Genomic DNA, 22,662 nt, shown 5'->3' on the forward strand with positions numbered 1-22,662 from the left:
AGATTTAAGCAGGTGCGGGAATGGTAAGACGAAGTTTGGGGACAAACTTCAAAACAAGTTGGGGAGAGTGTAACATCCCACATAATTAGGAAAAATATATATAAATTGTTATGAGGATTATGGATATGATGTTAAATTCGAGTTATGCGCATCACAGGCTTTGATGTCGGATTATATAGCTATTAATATGGAATTAATACTGAGTAGGGAATTATTGAGTTATAATTATAGGTGAGAATTTATTAAGGCATGTGAAACTTTAGCAGAAGATGTAGGAATAAAGTAATAACGACATTTCCAAAGGGTTGGGGAAATTTAAAAGACTTGGGGACTATAGAATAATGGGCTAGTCATATAATAACTAAAGTATTGGATTTAAAATTTTGAACTCACACTTCACCTATAGGTAGACAGTCCACATGGCATGTGGAGGGTTTTGGTTTAGCCCTAAATCTTGTTGTCATGATCTCATCTTAAGGATCCCTTTAGACAGCCCTTGATTGGATGGAAATCCCCACATGGCAACAAACCACACCCTTGCTTTTTCCCTCACATGTGCGCATGGAAAGGAACCTATAACAAGCTGATTGCTTGTAGCAATAGACAAACTTTAGCTACCTAGGCCTTAGCGTGCGTCCTATGGGAAGTAAGAAGTCAACATGCATGCGTTTCTATTGGCTAAAAAGACATCAACCACTTTAATCTTTTCCTTCTAGGCGCATAGGTAGTAGAGAGAAATTTGATCACATGTTTCTAAACAATCATACCCATCCTCGTTTTCCTCTTTTGTACGCCTATGGGAGGTAAAAAGCTGACCTTGCTTGTTGCTTTGTACAAAACCAACTCAGCCCCTATTTCCCTTGTATCTAGCGCTACCTTGGGCAGCAAAAATCTGATTACTTGTTATTCTTAACAAAACTAAATCGGTCTTTGAGTGTTAACCAAAAATCTTCAACCCCTTTTGCATGCGCGACACATAGGCATTAAGATGAAACTTGGATTTCCTTCCCTATCTCTCGGACAAACACCTTTCTGATTAAGAATTCACCTTCTTACTATCTCCAACAAATAGTCTCACTTCATAGGTCCGTGATTCACCAAGGCAAAAGAAAGTCTACTCAACATCCTTACTCCTATACGCATCACTAACAAGAGAAGAGAGAAAACTTCATTCTCTCAAAAATTATTGGTAACTAGTAAGGAAAACAAATCATAGTACATCTCTTCCTCTTTGCCTCCTCAAGCCGTGAACACCACAGAGTGATAAACCTCAAGAAAGAATTTACGCTCTATTCCCTTATCTTACTAGAACCGTGAGCTCATTGAGCCAAACCCAAGACTCTTAGCATTCCTCTTCTTTTCTTTAAGGTAAGGTGTTCATTCTTTCCACGTTCTTACACCTTTTGATTAGCATTGATGGAAACTGTTCTGTTTGCATGGAATCAAAGGCCGAAGCCTTGGAGCATAAGAGGAAACCTTCGTTGCATGCACGATTGAGCATAGACCTTCATCTTTTCCCCCTTCTCTTTGTGCGCTCGGTCAACACCTTGAAAGGCTGAACTTGTTCTCTTGGAGCATTGGAAGGATTAAGTGTTGCTCCTTGTTTTAATCTTGGCTTAAGAGTGTACTCTATAAGGTAAACTCGGATTTAGAACCCTTTCTCCCCATCTCCGTTCGGTATTGTCTAGCATGCTTAGAGAGTTAGTTGTAATTCAGATTTCACATGAAATTAAATAAATAGACAGCATGTTGTTAGGTTCTCTTTCACGCAAACATGGCCTTGTAGAGTTAAATCTCTGAATAAATAATATAAGCCCTGTATATGCTAAAAGACCGTTTCTGTTTGGGGTGTTAAACGCTGGGTTGTAGACTATTAAATATTGGTAAAGTTTTGTAAAGTCAGAATTAGTATTAGGAAGGAAACTTGGCAAAAAAGAATGGGAAGTAAGAGTTTAGGAAAATAAAAAGAAAAAGAGAAGTGTCTTGTGTACGTATAGAAAATTAGCACGTGATTCTGACTTGTTGTACTGTACTTAGGTGCGCATAAACATTAAGAGCGCGGACTGTTTTGCTGCTGCTTGGTAAATTACCTATGACGTGTGAGGTATGTGTCAGGTGACATTACCTCTTGTGACTGCTAGCTGGTGCATGAGTTGTGAACGTTGCTCTCATGCTTGGATTTCTTGAAAATATTACTTGGATTCTGCTCTTGAACTTGATATGCCGTTATCTTGTGAATTATTTATTCTTCGGCATCGTGATATTAAATCCATAAATTATATGTAAACCTGATTATTATCTAGTCATGCATACACATCCATGATTTTTACTGTATGACCGTGTGTGAATCATGACATTGCATACATGCATAAATTTCATGTTTATATCTGAAAATAATTGTGAAAAGTATGCATACGTTTGAGCACGCATCATGTAGGCATCCTTTCGGTACCAGGGTATGGGACACTTGGCTTCAGTCCGCAGTTGGAATCCTTCCTGTTGGAGCCAAATTGGATTATCCATTGTGCTTGTTAAGTACGTGCACTGTAGTGCTATGAACGTACTCCTGGCGTTATATACGCATCCTGTTAGTACGTGCACAATAGTGCTATGAACGTACTCCTGGCGTTATATGCGAGACCTCTAGGCGTTATATACGCTATGATATTATTATTCTTGGACGGATTTAACTTGATGACGCAGCTGCTTTGTAATTCTGCATTTAGTTAGTACTGTTGCATTACTGGTTTTGTTGCCACACTACTGGGATTTTTCTCACCCCTTTGGGGCTGCTATTTTTATAAAATGGCAGGAGGACAGAAGAGCATATGAAGACATGATTATATGGATATTTGCTATTATGTGCTGTTGTTTGGACTTTTGTTGTTGCTGTTTATTTGAGGGAGGATTGTATTAATTTGAGAAGTTGTATTACTGTTGAACTATGATTCTATTACTGTTTTAAGACTTTTAGGATCAGCAAGTACTTGGAAATAAAATTTTAGAAACGTTTCGCGAAAAGAAATTTTGACATTTTGTTACATGCTGATTTTGAAACAGTTTTGCGAGCACTTTGCGAGTACGTTACAAAGGGCAAACGACCTCCGAGTTACTATTATTTTACATGCACGCGAAGCCCCGCGTGTCTAGTTTTTGATTATATAAACGTTACAAAAAAGATTAGAAAACTTGATTTTATACGAAATTTTAAAGACAGCAAGGTCTGCCAGGAAAATTATATTTTCAGCAACTTAAGAAACTTTGAAAGCATACTCTGATTTTTGTAATCCACCTGATTTCAATTACAAATTTTAATTAGCAACATCAAAATGATTTTCCAGTATTTTAAATATGACGAAAGAACTCTAATTCCGCTTAGCAAACAACTCTCTTAGATGCATACAAGGGAGGGTGTTACATTAAATATAATATACACTACATAAATTAAAAATATTATTTAATATCAAAACGTGTTCTAACGTGTTGAAATCTAACATTTTTTAAAATTAATGTGTCAGAATATCGTGTCGTGTCACGTGTCCCGTGTCAGTATCGGTGCTACATAGAACATAACCCTACTAAAGCAACCTCCACCTTTGGAAATGAAAATTGTTCAGGAGCAATCTCATCAAACGCATTGTTAACACCATAAATGTTACAAAAACCTCTTATTTTGAAATCTATCCTATATTATGCCTCTACAAGAGCAACACATTTGTATTTTGTACCTCAAAATCAAACATTGGTTGAAACCCAACCATAATAAAGCACAGAATACAAAGGTATGGCCTATCTCATGTATGCTCAAGCATCATCAAGAGCAAGAACTCCAGGGAGTTGCTTCCCCTCAAGAAGCTCTAAGCTGGCACCACCACCAGTTGAGATGTGGCTCATCTTGTCTGCAAGTCCAACCTTCTCCACAGCAGCCACAGAGTCACCTCCTCCAATGATCGTTGTTACTCCCTTCCCACTTAGCTCAGCCAGTTTCTTGGCTATAGCCTGCACACAAAAGAGAACAGTCATCAGTTACTAGTGCTAAAGTAAATCAAATTATAAAACTTGAAGTAGCAATATAGCATATTTTTAAAGCTTCAAAGAATTTTTTATCACTACATGCAATGTTCCCCAAAGCAAACTGGTCATTGAATGAGTACAGAAAAAAATTTAAGGTTCAATTGGGTTTGAACGAGAGTCAAACCAAGGAAAATATTATATGAATAGAAATAAATAAATAAATATATAAAGTGCATAAATAAAACCAAGGAAAAATATTAAAATATGTTTCTTAATAAGACACTCTTAATGCATTACAAGCTCCTATGTGTCTCTCATTGGATAAACTAAAAAAAGCCCAAGTTTTGATAATAAATTAAGAACCAAATAATCAATGTAATAAGAAAATTTAAATTTCGTTAAGAAAAAGACCAGTTTAACCCTGTGAACCATGACCGGTTCACACAGGTCAACAAATTCATGACCTGATTTCAAAAAAAATTACTTGTGCCCTATTTTTCCAGTCCAACCAGCCTGTATGATCCAGTCCAATTCTGAAAACTATCGAGTGGATGGGACCAGGCTTATGAAGGATCCAAGTTGTGATGGGGGAGACACTTACAAAGCATATAAATGGATTGACACTTGACACTGATTTACAGTGAAGCAATTTAGCAATAACTTTCAGAAATGGAGGATGATCTAATAGGTGTATTTTTAATAGCTTTCAAAACATCCATACCTCTGTTCCTGCTGCAAACTTATCAAACTCAAAAACACCCATTGGTCCATTCCAAATGATGGTCTGAGTCTTATCCAATGCTTGACTAAATGTTTTAATGGAATCGGGTCCAATATCCAATCCCATCCATCCGTCCGGGATGCTTGATGCTGGCACAACCTGAGAACATATAAGCAAAGCTTTATGTATATCTCAACATTCTAATCACTACTAAAAATATATGATCATAAAGCTATGTCAGAACTCTTTATAAATTCCACATTTGTGGGAATATGTTAAGGCAAAAGGGTGAGGGGGCTTCTTTCTATGTACACCAAAATATTTTCTTTCTCCTATATTTTCTTGAGAGTTTTGTGAGGAATTCTCTAAATTCAAGAGAGATAAAAAATTTCTCTCCTTGTAACCAAAAAGAGGTTGTAATTAAAAAAAATTCTACTCTTGCCCCGTACTTTTTCTCTTAATTTGTTTGAGGGTTTTCCACATTAAATTTCTGGGTTCTATTTATTGCTTTCAATTTCCTTTATCGGTTGTTATCGTTCTATCTGTTGGGACTCCATTTCCCAACAAGCTATGAAAAGTCACATTAATATCTTCTTAGCTCAAAAGTGTAAGCGCATTCATAGAATTGCTAAACCCAACTCTACAAGCAAGTACCTTGCTGTTAGCATCAGCAGCAAACTTGTCAGCTATGATCACATCAGTTGGAAGCAACAGGGAAACACCTTTAGCCTTGGCCTTCTCAAGAAGTGAAGTTGCAAGATCAAGCTTGTCTTCCTCCACAAGAGATGACCCAACTGAATGACCCTGGGCCTTGTAAAAGGTAAAGACCATCCCTCCACCAAGCAATAGATAGTCAACTTTCTCCAACAAGGTTTCGATAACTCCAATCTTGGTAGACACCTTTGCCCCACCAACAATAGCAGCAAATGGTTTCTTGGGGTTTGACATAGCTCCAACTAGATAGTCAAGCTCCTGAAACAATTGAACAAATAACAAATTAATCAACTACACAAATTACCAAACAAACAATGGAACTGACAATTGCTTCCTACATACCTTTTGCATAAGGAATCCTGCAACAGCGGGCTTCAAGTATTTGGCCACTCCTTCTGTAGAAGCATGAGCTCTGTGGGCAGTGCCAAATGCATCATTAACATAGAGATCAGCAAGAGAAGCCAGCTTCTTGGCATATTCAGGATCATTCTTCTCTTCCTCCTTATAGAACCTCACATTCTCTAGAAGCAAAACACCACCTTCTGGAATTTGTGCAACCAATTTTTCAACTTCCTCCCCTATACTGTCATTTGCCATCTTAACCTATAATCAAACCAAAATGACATGATGAATAAAAGTAAACCCACCAAATAAGAAGGGGGTGAGGGAATTCCAAAACAAAATACAACAGTTTAAAAGGCATACCTCAATTCCAAGTAGTTCAGACAGCCTTGGCACAAGTGGCTTCAAACTATATTTTGGTGTCACGCCCTTTGGACGTCCCTGAAAACAGCATATTCAAGACAGAAACATCATTTTTCAAGTTACTAACACTCACATCATACTTCTGTGACATTCATGGTCTTTTCAACAACAACAACAACAACAACCCCATAAAACTACAGTAAACATTCAGATTGATATTATTCAATTACCCCATTTTAAAAATGGAATGAAATCACAGTAAAATCAATTTAAATCGAACGATAGCTCACCACAAAGTGGATCAACAACACCAATCAAACTTACAACCATAAAAATATTTCCTTGTTTATTTTTAAGGAAAAAAAATGATCAGTCAGTGAAAAGACATTGCTTTTCCCAGTTACTATAACAAATCAAACAAACAAACAAACATATAACCAATCTAATGAAAACCCATGATAAATGGACAGATAGATATAAAACAAGACACACCCAAATACATAAAACACATGGAATACATAGATAGATAGCATACCAGATGGCTTGAAAGGATGGCCTTGGCACCATAAGCGGTCAAGTACTTGATGGTGGGAACACAAGCACGGATTCTAGTGTCATCTGTGATGATAAAGTTATCATCCAAAGGAACGTTCAGATCAACCCTCACGAACACTCTCTTCCCCTTCAAATCACCCTCCTTCAACGTTCCAACGCTCCTCTTTGTCGCCATTTTTTTCACAAATGTAAATCGCCTTCAAATCTAAAACAAAAAACAAAAAACAAAATTGAAACCGAGCAAAGGATAATAACATAATAATAATGAACAAAGATGAATTTAAATAATCAAATATGTAATCTCTTTCGATATATATTTGGATTCAATATTTACTACAATTGATGTTTTATTCAAAAAAATCTAATGACTGAAAGGAAATTTTAACCAATGGAAAAGTTGCATGTGCTTACCCGGTCGAGAACCATTTTCTGCAAAATCGTCATGTGAACCGAGGAAGAAACTATTCATACATAGGGCTATTCAAAATTCAATTTCAAGCATTAAAAATGATGAGTAAACATTCTTTTTGGTCCCTCGTAATATCCAGAAGTCCTTTTTAGTCCCTAATAATAAAAAAGGACCCAATTGGTCCCTAGAATTACAAAAAAGGGACACGTTAGTCCTTCTGTCAATTCCTTCGTCACGGTCAAACTAACGGTGCCCATGTGGCACGTTATCTGCTGACGCGGACTGAACGGTTGACACATTGGAAAGCTGAACGACAACGTTTTAAAGCAAATGGGTTGCAACGTGTGTAATGGAGAGGACGACGTCATTTCCTCTCTTGATAATGAACCCTAATAATGAAAAAACCCCAAATTCCTTGAATCGAACCCTAAATCGGAAACTCCATCCCCCAAATTGATGAGCAAATCCCTAAACAGCAATACGCCCCCAAAATGTCTGCACTTTGATGATTGAAACTCCACGACAGTAAAACCCATCAACCAGATTTCTGGGCGTGGGAGAAGATGAGTGTTTCTTCTGGCATGGGGGATCAAGTGGGAGTAAATCAATTGGGGGAAGAACAATGACAAGGACTGCCGGTTGGAGGTGCAAATGTGGGAGACAAAGTATTGTCTATACCTCCAAAACTGAGAGGAACCCAAACAGGGCTTTCCTTGGCTGTCCTAATTTCAAGGTATGAATTTGTAATCTACCCCTTTATTGAGTTGGAACACTTGCTAACCATGGTTTTTTTTTTGCAGGAGAAGAAGCCCTATTGTGATTTTTTTAGATGGGTAGATGACATGTGTAATGAACCCATGGAGCTAGAAGAAGCAAGAATTAACACTGTGGAGTTGGATGTTGCTGAAATTAACTTCAAGTTGAAATATGTGGAGATGATGATGAGAGAGCAAGATGTGAAGATTACTGAGCAAGGAATGAAGCTTCATCAGCAGGAAAGAAAACTGAATGATGTATACCTGAAGATGTGGAGGAGTTAGATAGGATGGACAAAAAAATTAGGATAGTTGATAGGTCAGCTAGGGTCTTAGGTGCTTGTGTTGGTGTGATCATGATCTGTATGTTTGTTGTTAGTGTGGTAAAAGTGAAAACAAGTGACCCAAATGTATTTTCCCTTCAGTGAATTGTAATGAGTACTCCTTCTTTATGTGTTAGTGCCAATCTGTTTATGTGTATTATCATACGGCCTATTATAAAAAAGCCTTGAATGTATTCCTCTTTTTGATTATGGCATCATATATTTGTGCCTTGGTGAAATGCTGTATTGGATGCTAAGTTTTTGTTATTATGGACTATTGCATAGTTAGGCATCGATTGAAGGATAAAAGATTGCTACATTGTATCACAAACAGATATAGATTGCTACTGATATAGATGCATAACTTATGACATTGCTGATGCAGAAGTTGCATACTGTTATGCATATTTTGTTACTGATTGCAGAACACGAGGACCATTTAGGTCCCTGTCAATGTTACTCGAGGGTCGTTTTGGTCCCTGACAAAGTGGACGGGGCCCTTATTGGTCCCTGATTCCAGAATTATAGGACATGAGTTCTTGATGTCCAAATTTTGGTTATGCAACACTCATTTTAAAAAACAGTAGTGCATTTTTGCAGCTATTATGATGTCCCTGACTTATATGCCTTGCCATCAGAAATGCACTTAACATCAGAAATGCAGTATGTAGGGTTCCAAATTGGTCCCTCACAATGACTGTCGGGGTCCTAATTGGTCCCTGCAACCAGAAAATTGGGCATGATCTGTTTTGCCAGAAACATTAAACAACCTGCACCAGAATGCAAATATGGCAGGTAAATGCAAATATGCAAATATGGCCATATGGAATGACCAGTAACCAGAAAATATGGCCAGCACAAACCTGCACAAACCAGTAACCAGAAAACCATAACACTATTCACATGCATCATAACCAAAAAATTTGACATTCATCAACCCTGCCACATAACATGCATAACCAGTTACACATAATTGTCTTCCTAGAACTAAAAACCAGTAGTGCATTACAAATAAAAGCCAACTAATAGGAATCATAAGTGAGGCCTATAAATACAATATGGCCATGCATCAAAAAAAATTACATTATATCCAACACCCTAAAGGCCTCCAAAAACAAATGGCCAGAATTTACAAAAAAATCTCATTATATCCACTCCTTGTCAGTTGGCTCATGCACTACTCCCTTGTTCTTCTTCATCAGCAGCTCATTTTCTTGAGGATCGCCTTGGTGGCCTGAAACCAGGTGTAGTCATGAAGTGCATAAATCTTCTTCGTGTGCCACTGCTTGCTGCCTTCATTGTCTCTTCAGTCAACACTGCATTTGCTTCTTCTGGATTAGAAGGAGGTGGGCTGCCTCCTCTCAAGGTTCCTTGATGTGGCTGCTGAGAACTACCAACTTCTGAAGGGCCTCCTTGACTTAATGGGATTTCATCTACTGAGTCAGTGCCAATCCTCACAGATTGTTGTCTTGCTTGGCTTTTATCTGTTTTGGAAGCTGGTGGCCCCTTACAACTCTTGGCATAGTGTCCAGTCTGACCACATTTAGTACACTTGACTTCATATGTCCTTTTGACTTTCTTTGTCATGCTCCCTTGGTCTTCAATTGGGTCCTTCTTCCTGTGTTTCTTGGGACGCCCAATTGGCCTTTTAAGTTTTGGTGGAAGAGGTTTGGGTTCATCAGATGCAGGCCAATACTTGTCCGAATTCATTGGGTTTAAGGTGTGCGCATATGTGGCATGCAATGCATCCACTGTAAGCCATTGATGGACATAGTTCTCTGCTGGCTCGTTATTGTGACAAATGGCTGCTATAGCATGCTCACTGTAACACCCCGTATATATCCGGTAATGTTATCATACTATCGTATTAAGCAGCGCTTAATTAAAAATGCGAAATATCTTTTTCTTTTCAATTATGATGTCATTATCATTACCAACTTGCTGATTAATCAATTAATAAAACATCGCTTGTATGTAATTGCAATAAAACAGCTAACTGAAACACCTCATAACATAGATAATAAAAGTGTGTATCTAGAAATCACGAAACTACCACAAGTAGGCCGGACCAACTAGCAGGTTATACAACTCCAATCTAAAAGTACTAACATAAAGTGTCATGGACAATCCCCATGCTCACTCAAATAAGGCAACAAGCCCAACATCAGTCTAAACAACAACATAATCATAAATAGCGGAAAACATAAACAACATCCAAATCCAGTCATGGCAGCAATACAGCATAATATCATAATCAGCTAAGCTCTGGCCTCCTGCCGCCAGAGACATCAGTCACCATCAAGGTAGTCAAAATCAGGATTTTACCTAAAATCGAAAAGGGAATAAAAAATCGTAAAATCGTAATAAAAATCGTAGATTTTACCTGCACTCTAAAATTAAATTTTTATTTACATATGCTTATGTATAAAAAAATTAAGAAAAATAGACTACCTACCACCATCCTTATAGATTTGTATACAATTGTCACACTCTAAGGGTCTAAGCTAATAAATCATTCAAGTTATTATCATCGAAGACATTCTGTCAACTACATTATTCAAAATTGTCTTCATCTAAACTTTCATCATGAGATAAAGTTTCTTCATTTTCCACAATCCATTCATTTTCGGAAGAAACATCAGCAATGTTATATTCAACAATTTTTCTAACTTGCTTAACATCATTCCAATAGTTAAAATCGGGATTTAAATCTTAAAATCGGACTTAAGTAAATGTCTAAATCGAGATTTTATATTGGAAAGGATTTTAAGTAAAATCTAAATCGTTTTAGCAAAAACAAATCGTTAAAATCGGGATTTTAAGATTTAAATCCCAATTTTAACTACCATGGTCACCATACTACCTGAACCTGAAATAAGCATTCCCCAAAGGTGGGGTGAGATCTCTAAACAAGAAATCTCAGTAAGACAAGGGGTCCTCAAGGATCTTCCACCCCAAGCTCACTTACATGTGCAATATAAGTTTAAAAGCAGTTCTTCAATATCATTTCTAAAACAGTGCAATGCAGCAGATAATCATGTCATGTGTGTCAATTCTATTCTACTGGCCAGAGAAATACAGGATTTATATACACCAAATACCCACACATAGTGCAAGACGCCACTTACATTCACCCCGGATCACCATATCGTATGACGCCACATACTCAGGCTTACCGTCAAGATGAAACAACACATGCATATTAAAAGCCATTAAACATAAAGCTCAACAGCATTTCAAATATTCAAAGCATGTAACACAGCATGCATATAACCACACCCCCATGGGACATGGTGGAACCACAACATGGCTAAACCGAGGACACGAAAGCTTACCTTGCAAGCTAACACCCAAGGCCAAGAGTCCACAGCTCAAAGTCCAAACACAGCAGATTCACAATCTGTTATGGACCAACAATATATCAATAACATGCACCGCAAGCATACAATATTAAGACAACGCCTTTCCATTACGTTTTACGTCTTAAGGCTCCATATCAAGCCATAAGCCCTTAATCACTTGATTCTGACTTAGTTCATTAATTACAGAAGTTCAACTTCATCAATCTAGGGTCCACAAACCCCCAATAGCCTACTGTACACACAGCACAACTACTGTTCTACAAAATCCCAGAATATCCGGATATTCCACGGGGCATATCCGGATATGCAATATCCGGATATCTCATTGACCATATCCGGATATACAATATCCGGATATTCAGATTCCCATATCCGGATATCCAAATCCCATATCCAGATATCACATATCCGGATATTTCTCGGGTACATATCCGAATATTTCACGACAGAATGCAGAAACTGCATTTCGTGAAGATATCCTTTCAAGGTTCCATTTTTAACACTTTCAAACGTTAAAGCATGCATCTTTATACTGTTTTAGGGTCATACCACTGTTGGTTACTTATTTAACTCTTAAACATACCAAGACACCTCTTTTACTCATCAAAACACATTATCAAAGTTGGTACAACTTACCAAAGCTTCAAACTCAAAAATGGGAGGCTCTTGGAGCTCACAACCAACTCCCAAGGTTCTGACTTGGTCCCAAAACGAAGATGTTCCACCAAAGGTTGGTTCTTGCACCAAAAGGTGACTCCTTGGCACCACAAATGCCAAGCCAAAGGTATACTCCCTCCACAAACACAGAGGCAGCAACCACAACCCCTCACACAGCAGCTCCAACTCAGCAAGAAGGTCTCTCACCCACTCCCAAGGCTCTATCTCACTCACACAAGGACTATTGGTGAAGGAAATGTGAAGAAAAGCTACAAGGAAGGTCAAGAAATGGTGGAGAAGGCAGAGAGCAGCAGCCACCAGCAGCCACTCACGTCCAAATAGCTGAGTATCAGCCTAGGTTTTAGTGCCAAGCACTATATATAGGCGGTTTAAGTCACTAACACACAGTATTAGCTTTAATTGCTACGCTTAGCATTTTAATCCCAAACCTTGGAATCTGAAACTACACATTTATCCAAGAATTATCATATTTTTCTTATAATTTTCAGAGCACCTTTCCGGTACGCGCTTTTCAAAGCCAGTATCGGTTTCTAGTACCAGTTCTCATTATTTGGACTTGAAACTCGCTTTACAAGTCCTACATATTATTCTAGTAATTATCATGCACTTATTATAATTTTCCGGGATACTTTTTCGGTACGCATTTATACCGACTAGCAGAACCGGTATCTGCACTTTTCTTCCGAAAAGTGACTTTCAGCATTATTAATCACTTACTATAATTATTAAAGCCTCATAATAATTATTAGGGTCAATTGTGGAATCATTTCCTAATTTTGCATAATTAATTAATTAAAATTCCTTAATTAACGGTGCGGGTTCTTACATTCACCCCACCTTTTTAGGATTTTGTCCTCAAAATCAGAATATACCTGTCTCGGAAGTCGGGATACTGTCAGAGAAGCTTGTCCTCTCGCTCCCAGGTACACTCCTCAGGAGTTCTTCCTGACCATTGCACTTTGACCATCGGAATGATCTTGCTCCTCAGCTGCTTCTCGCCACGATCGAGAATCTTTAGTGGTCCGACGGGAGTCTTTAGGTTCTCCCGAACCTCCACATCATCAGGTTGCACCACGTGCGACAGATCTACTATGTACTTCCGAAGCTGAGACACGTGAAACACGTCGTGGATGTTAGCCAAGTTCGGAGGCAAGGCAAGCCGGTAGGCAACAGGTCCTACTCTACCAAGAATCTGGTATGGCCCAATAAACCGCGGGCTCAGCTTCCTCACTCCGAGTGCCCGTCCAACACCAGTGACAGGTGAAAGTCTCACAAACACGTGCTCACCATCACTGAACTCCAGTGGACGATGCTTGACATCGTAGTAACTCTTCTGACGATTCTTCGCCTGTTTCAGCTTTTCCCGGATCATCTGGATCTGCAGGGTGGTATCTTGGACAAAGTCCAAGCCAAACAACTCACGATCCCCAACCTCAGACCAGCAGGTAGGTGTGCGACACCTCCTACCGTAGAGCGCCTCGTAGGGTGCCATGCCCAGGCTAGCATGGAAACTGTTGTTATACGAAAACTCCACCAATAGAAGGTACCTATCACATGCCGAGCCCTGCTCCAATGTGCAAGCCTGCAACATGTCCTCCAAGGTCTGGATAGTCCGCTCAGTCTGTCCATCATTCTGAGGGTGATAGGATGTACTCAGTCTCAACTGCGTACCAAAAGCTCCCTGCAGCGCCTCCCAGAACCGAGATGTGAACTTCGGGTCCCTATTACTAATGATACTCTTGGGCACCCCGTGAAGCCTCACAATCTCGCGAACGTAAGGCTTGGCCAACTGCTCTGTAGTGAAGCTCACCTTCACTGGAAGAAAATGGGCAGACTTTGTCAATCTGTCCACAATGACCCATATCGAGTCACAGCCAACCTGAGTCTTCGGCAAACCCACGACGAAGTCCATGGAAATGTTCTTCCATTCCCACTCTGGAATCTCAAGAGGTTGAAGCTTATCAGACGGCTTCTGGTGTTCAATCTTCACCTTCTGGTAGATCAAACACTTGGACACATACACAACTATGTCCTTCTTCATTCCTGGCCACCAGAAATTTCTCTTCAGGTCTTGGTACATCTTCGTATCACCAGGATGAACAGTAAACTATCCCTTATGGGCCTCCGCCATAACCTCTTCGGTCAAGGGACCTCGAGGAATCACAACACGCTTCTGAAACAACAGAAGTCTATCCCCATTCTAAGACACACCGTCTTGGTTCTTCACGTAGTCGAGACACTCTCTGCACTTGCGCCTCTTGGATCTTCTCCATAAGCTCATTCCTGACTCTCACAGTCTCCATCTCGAGAAGTGAACCCCCAAACAAAGTGGTCACCTTCAGATCTCGAAACTTCTCTATGAGGTCAAAGTGACCCATCGTCAAACTGGATAGACTCACAAATTTCCGACTCAAAGCATCAGCTACCATATTGGCATTGCCAGGATGGTACTTCAACTCAAAGTCGTAGTCCTTCAGAAACTTCATCCATCTCCTCTGCCTCATGTTCATCTCTTTCTGATCAAACAGATACTTCAAGCTCTTGTGATCACTGAACACCGCAAACTGCATACCAAACAGGTAATGCCTTCAAATCTTGAAAGCAAACACAATCGCAGCCAACTCCAAATCATGAGTCAGGTAGTTCTCCTCATGAGGCTTCAACTGCCTTGAAGCAAAAGCAACAGCTCTACCAGACTGCATCAACACACAGCCCAGCCCCTTTCCAGAAGCATCACAGTAAAGCTCAAACGGCTCCTCAGGATCAGGAAGGACCAACACAGGTGACGTAGTCAATCTCTCCTTCAACTCCTGAAAGCACGCCTCACACTCGTGAATCCACACAAATGGAGTCTCCTTTCAAGTAAGGCGAGTCAAAGGGAGAACAATCATGGAGAAACCCTTGATGAACCTCCGATAGTAACCTGTCAAACCTAAGAAGCTCCTCACCTCTGTAACTGTCTTGGGCCTCTCCCAATCCAGTACGGCCTCAATCTTGTTGGGATCCACTGCAACTCCATCTGCTGAAATCACATGCCCCAGAAACTTGATTGATTTGAGCCAAAACTCACACTTAGAAGGCTTAGCATAAAGCTTTTTCTCCTTCAGCACTTGCAGAACCATCCTCAGATGCCCCGCATGCTCCTCCTCAGTCTTGGAGTAAATCAGAATGTCATCAATGAAGATGATCACAAACTGATCCAAATACGACTGGAAAATCCTGTTCATGTAATCCATGAACACTGCCGGCGCATTAGTGAGTCCGAATGGGATCACCAAATACTCAAAGTGATCGTGTCTCAAACGAAACACGGTCTTAGGGACATCCTCCGGCTTCACCCGAATCTGATGGTATCCGGACCGGAGATCAATCTTGGAATACACGCAAGCACCCTTAAGCTGATCCAACAAATCATCAATCCGAGGAAGGGGATACTTGTTCTTGATCGTCACCTTGTTCAACTTCCTCTCGCATTGTCTCATCCTTCTTCTTCACAAAGATGACCGTGCTCACCAAGGAGACACACTCGGCCGTATGAAATCTTTCGCTGAAAGATACTCAATATGCTTCTTCAGCTCAACCAACTCCGGCGGCGACATCCGATATGGAGCTAAAGAAATCGGCCCCACACCAGGCAACAAATCAATGGATAACTCTATCTCCCGCTGTGGCGGAAACTCTGGAATCTCCTCAGGAAACACCTCTAGGAACTCCCCCACCACAGGAATGCTAGTGATATCCTCTTGTGTCCCACTCACCAAACCTCCCAACATGACATAACCAAATGCCCTGCTCGCAAAGCTCTCCTGGCCTGCAGCAATGAAATGTATGGCGAGGAACTAGCTGTGGAATCACACAGAGACATCACCACGCGCTTTGCACAGCAATCAATCAGTGCACAGTTTCTAGACAACCAATCCATGCCCAGAATAATCTCCAAGTTGGCCATCGGCAATCCTACCAGATCCACCGAGAACTCACGGCCATCCCACTGAAACGCTACATTGCGATGTACAGTGGTAGAATCACATATTTCTCGGGTGGCGGTAGTCACCCGCAACGGTGGAGAAAGCACAGACATGGGCAACTCAAGCCCCAAAGCAATCGGGGTAGCAACAAACGAATGCGTAGCCCCAGAGTCAAACAATGCATCAACAGCAAAACCACCAATAGACACAGTACCTCTAACAAGGTTCGGAGCGCGGTCCGACTGTTGCCTATCCAAGGTGTACACACGCCCAACAAAAGGTGGCACTGCAGGTGCCGAAGTAGAAGCCATCAGTACCATCTGCAAAGGAACTGCCAGAACAGATGCAGCTCTCGCCGTCGACGACGGACAGTCTCTAGAGAAGTGGCCCTCCTTGCCACACTGGAAGCAAACCAACTGCCCCGAAGCACAACGTCCCACATGCTCCTTTCCACATCCCGAACATCTCGGAGTGGAAGGAGGCCTAACAGAACTCCCCTGCTGTGAAGCAGCCCTCTTGAACTGACCAGGCGCCTGCCTAGTCGCCAACTGTTTACCCTTGCCCTTCCCGGCAAACATCATGTCCTTCCAAGAAGTAGAAACAGGAGTGGAACTAACAGTCCCCTTGGCCTCGTCGACCTTGGCTCTCTTGGCCTTACTAGCTATGCAGACATCCTCAATGTCCTTACACTGCTGAACCAGTGTACCAAAGTCCCTCGAAGCAGCTCCAGCAATATGCTCAGCAATCACCTCACTAAGTCCTCTACGGAACTTAGCAGGCAAAAACATCAGAGTAGGAGGAACCATCCGGAAGTGCTCAAACTTCACCAGCTCATCGAACTTGTCCAGGTACTCGTCAACAGTCATCGAGCCCTGAACCAATCTATCAAACTCCCCATGCATCCTCTCCTGCACATCGTAGGGAAAGTATCTGCCCAAAAAGCACTCCTCAAAGAATGGCCACGTCATGACACGACCCTGCATCTCATAAGCACGAGAGGTGTTCGTCCACCACTCATGGGCATCGCCCTCCAGCATGTAAGTCGAGAACATCAGCTTCTGTGGGTCTGTACACTGCATGACCCGAAATATCTTGTCCAGCGACTCCAGCCATCTTGCAGCAGCAATAGGATCCAAAGACCCTTCAAACACAGGTGGTTTATGCTTCCTGAAAGCATTCAGCCGGCGATCTATCACATCACGATCCTCAGCAGGCTCTACAAGAGTATCCCTCGTCTCAACGACATGAGCAGCACTGCCAATGTGACTCAGGCTCTCATCCTGAACACTATATTGAGGCGGCGGCGGTGGTGGCGGTGGTGCCTGGCCTACAGCAGGACCAGCCCTCATCTACTCCAACATGACTCTCATTATTGTCATGTTCGCCATCCTGTTCGCCTCGAGGACATCCTCAGTGGTCCTCCGGTTCGCTTCACGAATCTCTTATGTGGCTATCCGGTTCGCCTCGCGAACAACATCCATCATTGCCGCATTGGCCAATCTAGTGGCCTCCTGATCGGCTAACCTAGCCACCTGCATCTCAGCCAATGCAGTCAGGATAGGATCGGGTTGATCCTCAGAAGTCTCTCGTGTTCTCCCGGACCTTACCATGACTCTGCACAAGTTACACAAATTATGAGTTGATCAGGCCCATGCAATGTGATTACATATGCATTATCACAATAAAATTTGACGGAGTAAACACACAAGACAGACACAACCAAACATCCAAACTATTACAATACATACAGGCTTTTCCCTCGAACCATTGCTCTGATACCATAAATGTAACACCCCGTATATATCTGGTAATGTTATCATACTATCGTATTAAGCAGCGCTTAATTAAAAATGCGAAATATCTTTTTCTTTTCAATTATGATGTCATTATCATTACCAACTTGCTTATTAATCAATTAATAAAACATCGCCTGTATGTAATTGCAATAAAACAGCTAACTGAAATACCTCATAACATAGATAATAAAAGTGTGTCTCTAGAAATCACGGAACTACCACAAGTAGGCCGGACCAACTAGCAAGTTATATAACTCCAATCTAAAAGTACTAACATAAAGTGTCATGGACAATCCCCATGCTCACTCAAATAAGGCAACAAGCCCAACATCAGTCTCAACAACAACATAATCATAAATAGCGGAAAACATAAACAACATCCAAATTCAGTCATGGCAGCAATACAGCATAATATCATGATCAGCTAAGCTCTGGCCTCTTGCCGCAAGAGGCATCAGTCACAATACTACCTGAACCTGAAATAAGCATTCCCCAAACGTGGGGTGAGATCTCTAAACAAGAAATCTCAGTAAGACAAGGTGTCCTCAAGGATCTTCCACCCCAAGCTCACTTACATGTGCAATATAAGTTTAAAAGCAGTTCATCAATATCATTTCTAAAACAGTGCAATGCAGCAGATAATCATGTCAAGTGTGTCAATTCTGTTCTACTGGCCAGAGAAATGAAGGATTTATATACGCCAAATACCCACACATAGTGCAAGACGCTACTTGCATTCACCCCGGATCACTATATCGTATGACGCCACATACTCAGGCTTACCGTCAAGATGAAACAACACATGCATATTAAAAGCCATTACACATAAAGCTCAAAAGCATTTCAAATATTCAAAGCATGTAACACAGCATGCATATAACCACACCCCCATGGGACATGGTGGAACCACAACATGGCTAAACCGAGGACACGAAAGCTTACCTTGCAAGCTAACACCCAAGGCCAAGAGTCCATAGCTCAAAGTCCAAACACAGCAGATTCACAATCTGTTATGGACCAACAATATAGCAATAACATGCACCGCAAGCATACAATATTAAGACAACGCCTTTCCATTACGTTTTACGTCTTAAGGGTCCATACCAAGCCATAAGCCCTTAATCACTTGATTCTGACTTAGTTCATTAATTACAGAAGTCCAACTTCATCAATCTAGGGTCCACAAACCCCCCAATAGCTTACTGTACACACAGCACAACTACTGTTCTACAAAATTCCAGAATATCCGGATATTCCACGGGGCATATCCGGATATGCAATATCCGGATATTTCACTGACCATATCCGGATATACAATATCCAGATATTCAGATTCCCATATCCGGATATCCATATCCCATATCCGGATATCACATATCTGGATATTTCTCGGGCACATATCCGGATATTTCACGACAGAATGCAGAAACTGCATTTCATGAAGATATCCTTCCAAGGTTCCATTTTTAACACTTTCAAACGTTAAAGCATGCATCTTTATACTGTTTTAGGGTCATACCACTATTGGTTACTTGTTTAACTCTTAAACATACCAAGACACCTCTTTTACTCATCAAAACACATGATCAAAGTTGGTACAACTTACCAAAGCTTCAAACTCAGAAATGGGAGGATCTTGGAGCTCACAACCAACTCCCAAGGTTCTGACTTGGTCCCAAAACGAAGATGTTCCACCAAAGGTTGGTTCTTGCACCAAAAGGTGACTCCTTGGCACCACAAATGCCAAGCCAAAGGTATACTCCCTCCACAAACACAGAGGCAGCAACCACAACCCCTCACACAGCAGCTCCAACTCAACAAGAAGGTTTCCCACCCACTCCCAAGGCTCTATCTCACTCACACAAGGATGATTGGTGAAGGAAATGTGAAGAAAAGCTATAAGGAAGGTCAAGAAATGGTGAAGGCAGAGAGCAGCAGCCACTCACGTCCAAATAGCTGAGTACCAGCCTAGGTCTTAGTGCCAAACACTATATATAGGCGGTTTAAGTCACTAACACACAGTATTAACTTTAATTGCTACGCTTAGCATTTTAATCCCAAACTTTGGAATCTGAAACTACACATTTATCCAAGAATTATCATATTTTTCTTATAATTTTCAGAGCACCTTTCTGGTACGCGCTTTTCAAAGCCAGTACCGGTTTCTAGCACCAGTTCTCATTATTTGGTCTTGAAACTCGTTTTACAAGTCCTACATATTATTCTAGTAATTATCATGCACTTATTATAATTTTCCGGGATACTTTTTCGATACGCATTTATACTGACTAGCAGAACCGATATCTGCACTTTTCTTCCGAAAAGCGACTTTCAGCATTCTTAATCACTTACTATAATTATTAAAGCCTCATAATAATTATTAGGGTCAATTATGGAATCATTTCGTAATTTTGCATAATTAATTAATTAAAATTCCTTAATTAACGGTGTGGGTTCTTACACTCACAAGGCAGTCCAGTCAACTGCCATGCATTGCATGCACATGTATGTGTTGTTAAATTGACTCCAACTCTTTCTCCTTTCCCACTGACCTCATACATATCTTGCTGCTGATTTCCATTCCAAGTGGGTGTCCTTGAATTGCTAAGTACCTTTAACTAATCCAGTTTCTTTTGCTGAGTAAGAGCAATTTTACCCCGAACAGTTCCTAACACCCTCTGATGTGCAGCCATCCTTCTCATAATGTAGCATCTCAGTTCCTCCAATAGAGTGATGATCGGTTTTGATCTATATCCAACAATCTTGGCAGTCCATACCTCTGCCATGTTGTTTGTGATATTATCACATTTCGGCCAGTGGCTGAAATAAGCTTTCACCCAACTTGAGGGCTGAATGTTATCCAAGTACTTCCATGCAGCATCATTCTTCCCTTTCAACCGTGCCATTGACTTCTGGAACTGTGGGACAGTGGTGCATCTTGAACATTCCCAGACCATGGCTCGAATTGCCTTGTCTTTCCATTGCTTTATGAAATTCTTCCAAACATGCTTCACACAAAAACGATGATATGCACCAGGCATCACCTCTTGCAGTGCTGGAATCAGCCCCTACACACAGACAAAAAAAAAGGTATCACAAACAGATATAGATAGCTGGAACCAGTGCATTTCGTTACTGATTGAAAAACACGAGGACCATTTAGGTCCCTGGCAATGTTACTCGAGGGTCGTTTTGGTCCCTGACAAAGTGCACGGGGCCCTTATTGGTCCCTGATTCCAGAATTTTAGGACATGAGTTCTTGATGTCCAAATCAACAAAATGCAGCACTAAGTGTAAAAAACAGTAGTGCATTACAGAAATGCACTGCATGAATTGGACGAGGAATGCACAAATATGTTGTCCCTGACTTACAGAAATATGTGAAGGAAAAACAGAAATGCACATCAGAAATGCACTGCATCAGAAACATATGTTGTCCATACACTTAACATATGTAGGGGTCCAAATACAAAAAAAAAAAACCATTAAGCAATACAGTGAGATCAGAATGCACTATGAAGGAAAAACAGAGTAAACAAATATGTGGCTGAATACTAAAGCAAGTTCAAATGAAATAAGCTTAACAAACCTTCTATTGGTCAGAAATAAAATTCCACCCAAACACTGCATGAGGGCCAATGTCTTCCTGTAACAGGGTTAAAAACCACTTCCAGTTCTCTTTTGTTTCACTATCTACAACTGCATATGCGATGGCATAGAAGCTTTTGTTGGCATCCTCCCCAACTGCACTTAACAATTGACCTCCATAATATCCTTTCAAGAAACATCCATCCAAACCAATTAAGGGCCTGCAGCCAGCTTTGAACCCTCTCTTGCATGCATCCAGACAAATGTACAACTTAGAAAATATGGGTGAGGAGTGCGGACCAGGTTGTGGGATCACTTGCATTTGACATGTAGACCCGGGATTGCTTCTCAATAGCTCACCTAAGTAGTCTCTCAATTTTGCATATTGTTCTTTTTCACACCCTTCTATTTTGGCCTTGGCTTTATGAAGTGCCTCGGTCACTTTCTTCAAATGGACATGAACTTTGTACTCCTCTTTCATGTGATCGTAGGCCTCAGCCCTTGTCATGTTCGGCTATGTCATTAGCCTTTTTTCTAATTTCTTTGCAACATATTCCCTACTTGCCCTCTTGTTTCTAAAAAGTCTGCAGCAAGTGTGGATGTCATTAAAAGTTTTGACTTGGAAAGCTGCCATCTTGTTGTTCCACGCACAGTAAATCATCCAATCATATTCATCATTACTACACTTTGCTCGGGCTCTGTCTTTGTCATTCTTTAGCCACTTGAATTGTCTTCCTAGATCAATACTGTAGTCTTTGACAACATTTTTAAATTCTTGAAGACTCACAAACTTCATCCCCAGCTCTAAGTGTACATGACCAAACTCCTCATGCACATCAAACTTTGGATTGACAACCTTTTCCTTCTCCTCAGCACCACTTGAAGGAGGCATGTTCAACTCTTCAGAGTTATACCCATACCCACTTTCCTCGAAAGACATTGACTTCTCCTCCTCATCCATTGTATCTTCCTCTGCCACATCTTCAACCTCCTTTTTTTCTTATTTTTTTGCTTTCTTTTTCCAGCAGTTTTACCCTTCCCCTTGCACTCCTCTTCACTCTCTGTTTCTGTATC

The 22,662-nt window shown here is 40.8% G+C and overlaps 2 protein-coding genes across 2 annotated transcripts; one reads left to right on the forward strand and one right to left on the reverse strand.

Annotated features, from left to right (window-relative positions):
- Positions 1–3,524: 3,524 nt before the first annotated feature.
- LOC133294421 (phosphoglycerate kinase, cytosolic) lies at positions 3,525–6,940 on the reverse strand. The gene is made up of 6 exons (XM_061493067.1): positions 6,690–6,940; positions 6,155–6,232; positions 5,792–6,052; positions 5,390–5,707; positions 4,736–4,894; positions 3,525–3,999 (listed from the first exon to the last, which is right to left on the reverse strand). The coding sequence occupies exons 1-6, from the start codon at positions 6,882–6,884 to the stop codon at positions 3,805–3,807; spliced, it is 1,206 nt and encodes a 401-aa protein (XP_061349051.1). The 5' UTR covers positions 6,885–6,940; the 3' UTR covers positions 3,525–3,804.
- An 800-nt stretch (positions 6,941–7,740) lies between these two features.
- Positions 7,741–8,710, forward strand: LOC133294417 (uncharacterized protein At4g04775-like). The gene is made up of 3 exons (XM_061493064.1): positions 7,741–7,851; positions 7,919–8,131; positions 8,582–8,710. Exons 1-3 carry the CDS (start codon positions 7,741–7,743, stop codon positions 8,708–8,710), a joined length of 453 nt encoding a protein of 150 aa, XP_061349048.1.
- The last annotated feature ends 13,952 nt before the right edge of the window (positions 8,711–22,662 follow it).

The sequence above is a fragment of the Gastrolobium bilobum genome, unplaced genomic scaffold (genome assembly GCF_033153095.1).
Source record: "Gastrolobium bilobum isolate Gb01-03AN ecotype WA unplaced genomic scaffold, APGP_CSIRO_Gbil_v1 utg1083, whole genome shotgun sequence".
NCBI classification, from domain to species: Eukaryota; Viridiplantae; Streptophyta; class Magnoliopsida; order Fabales; family Fabaceae; genus Gastrolobium; species Gastrolobium bilobum.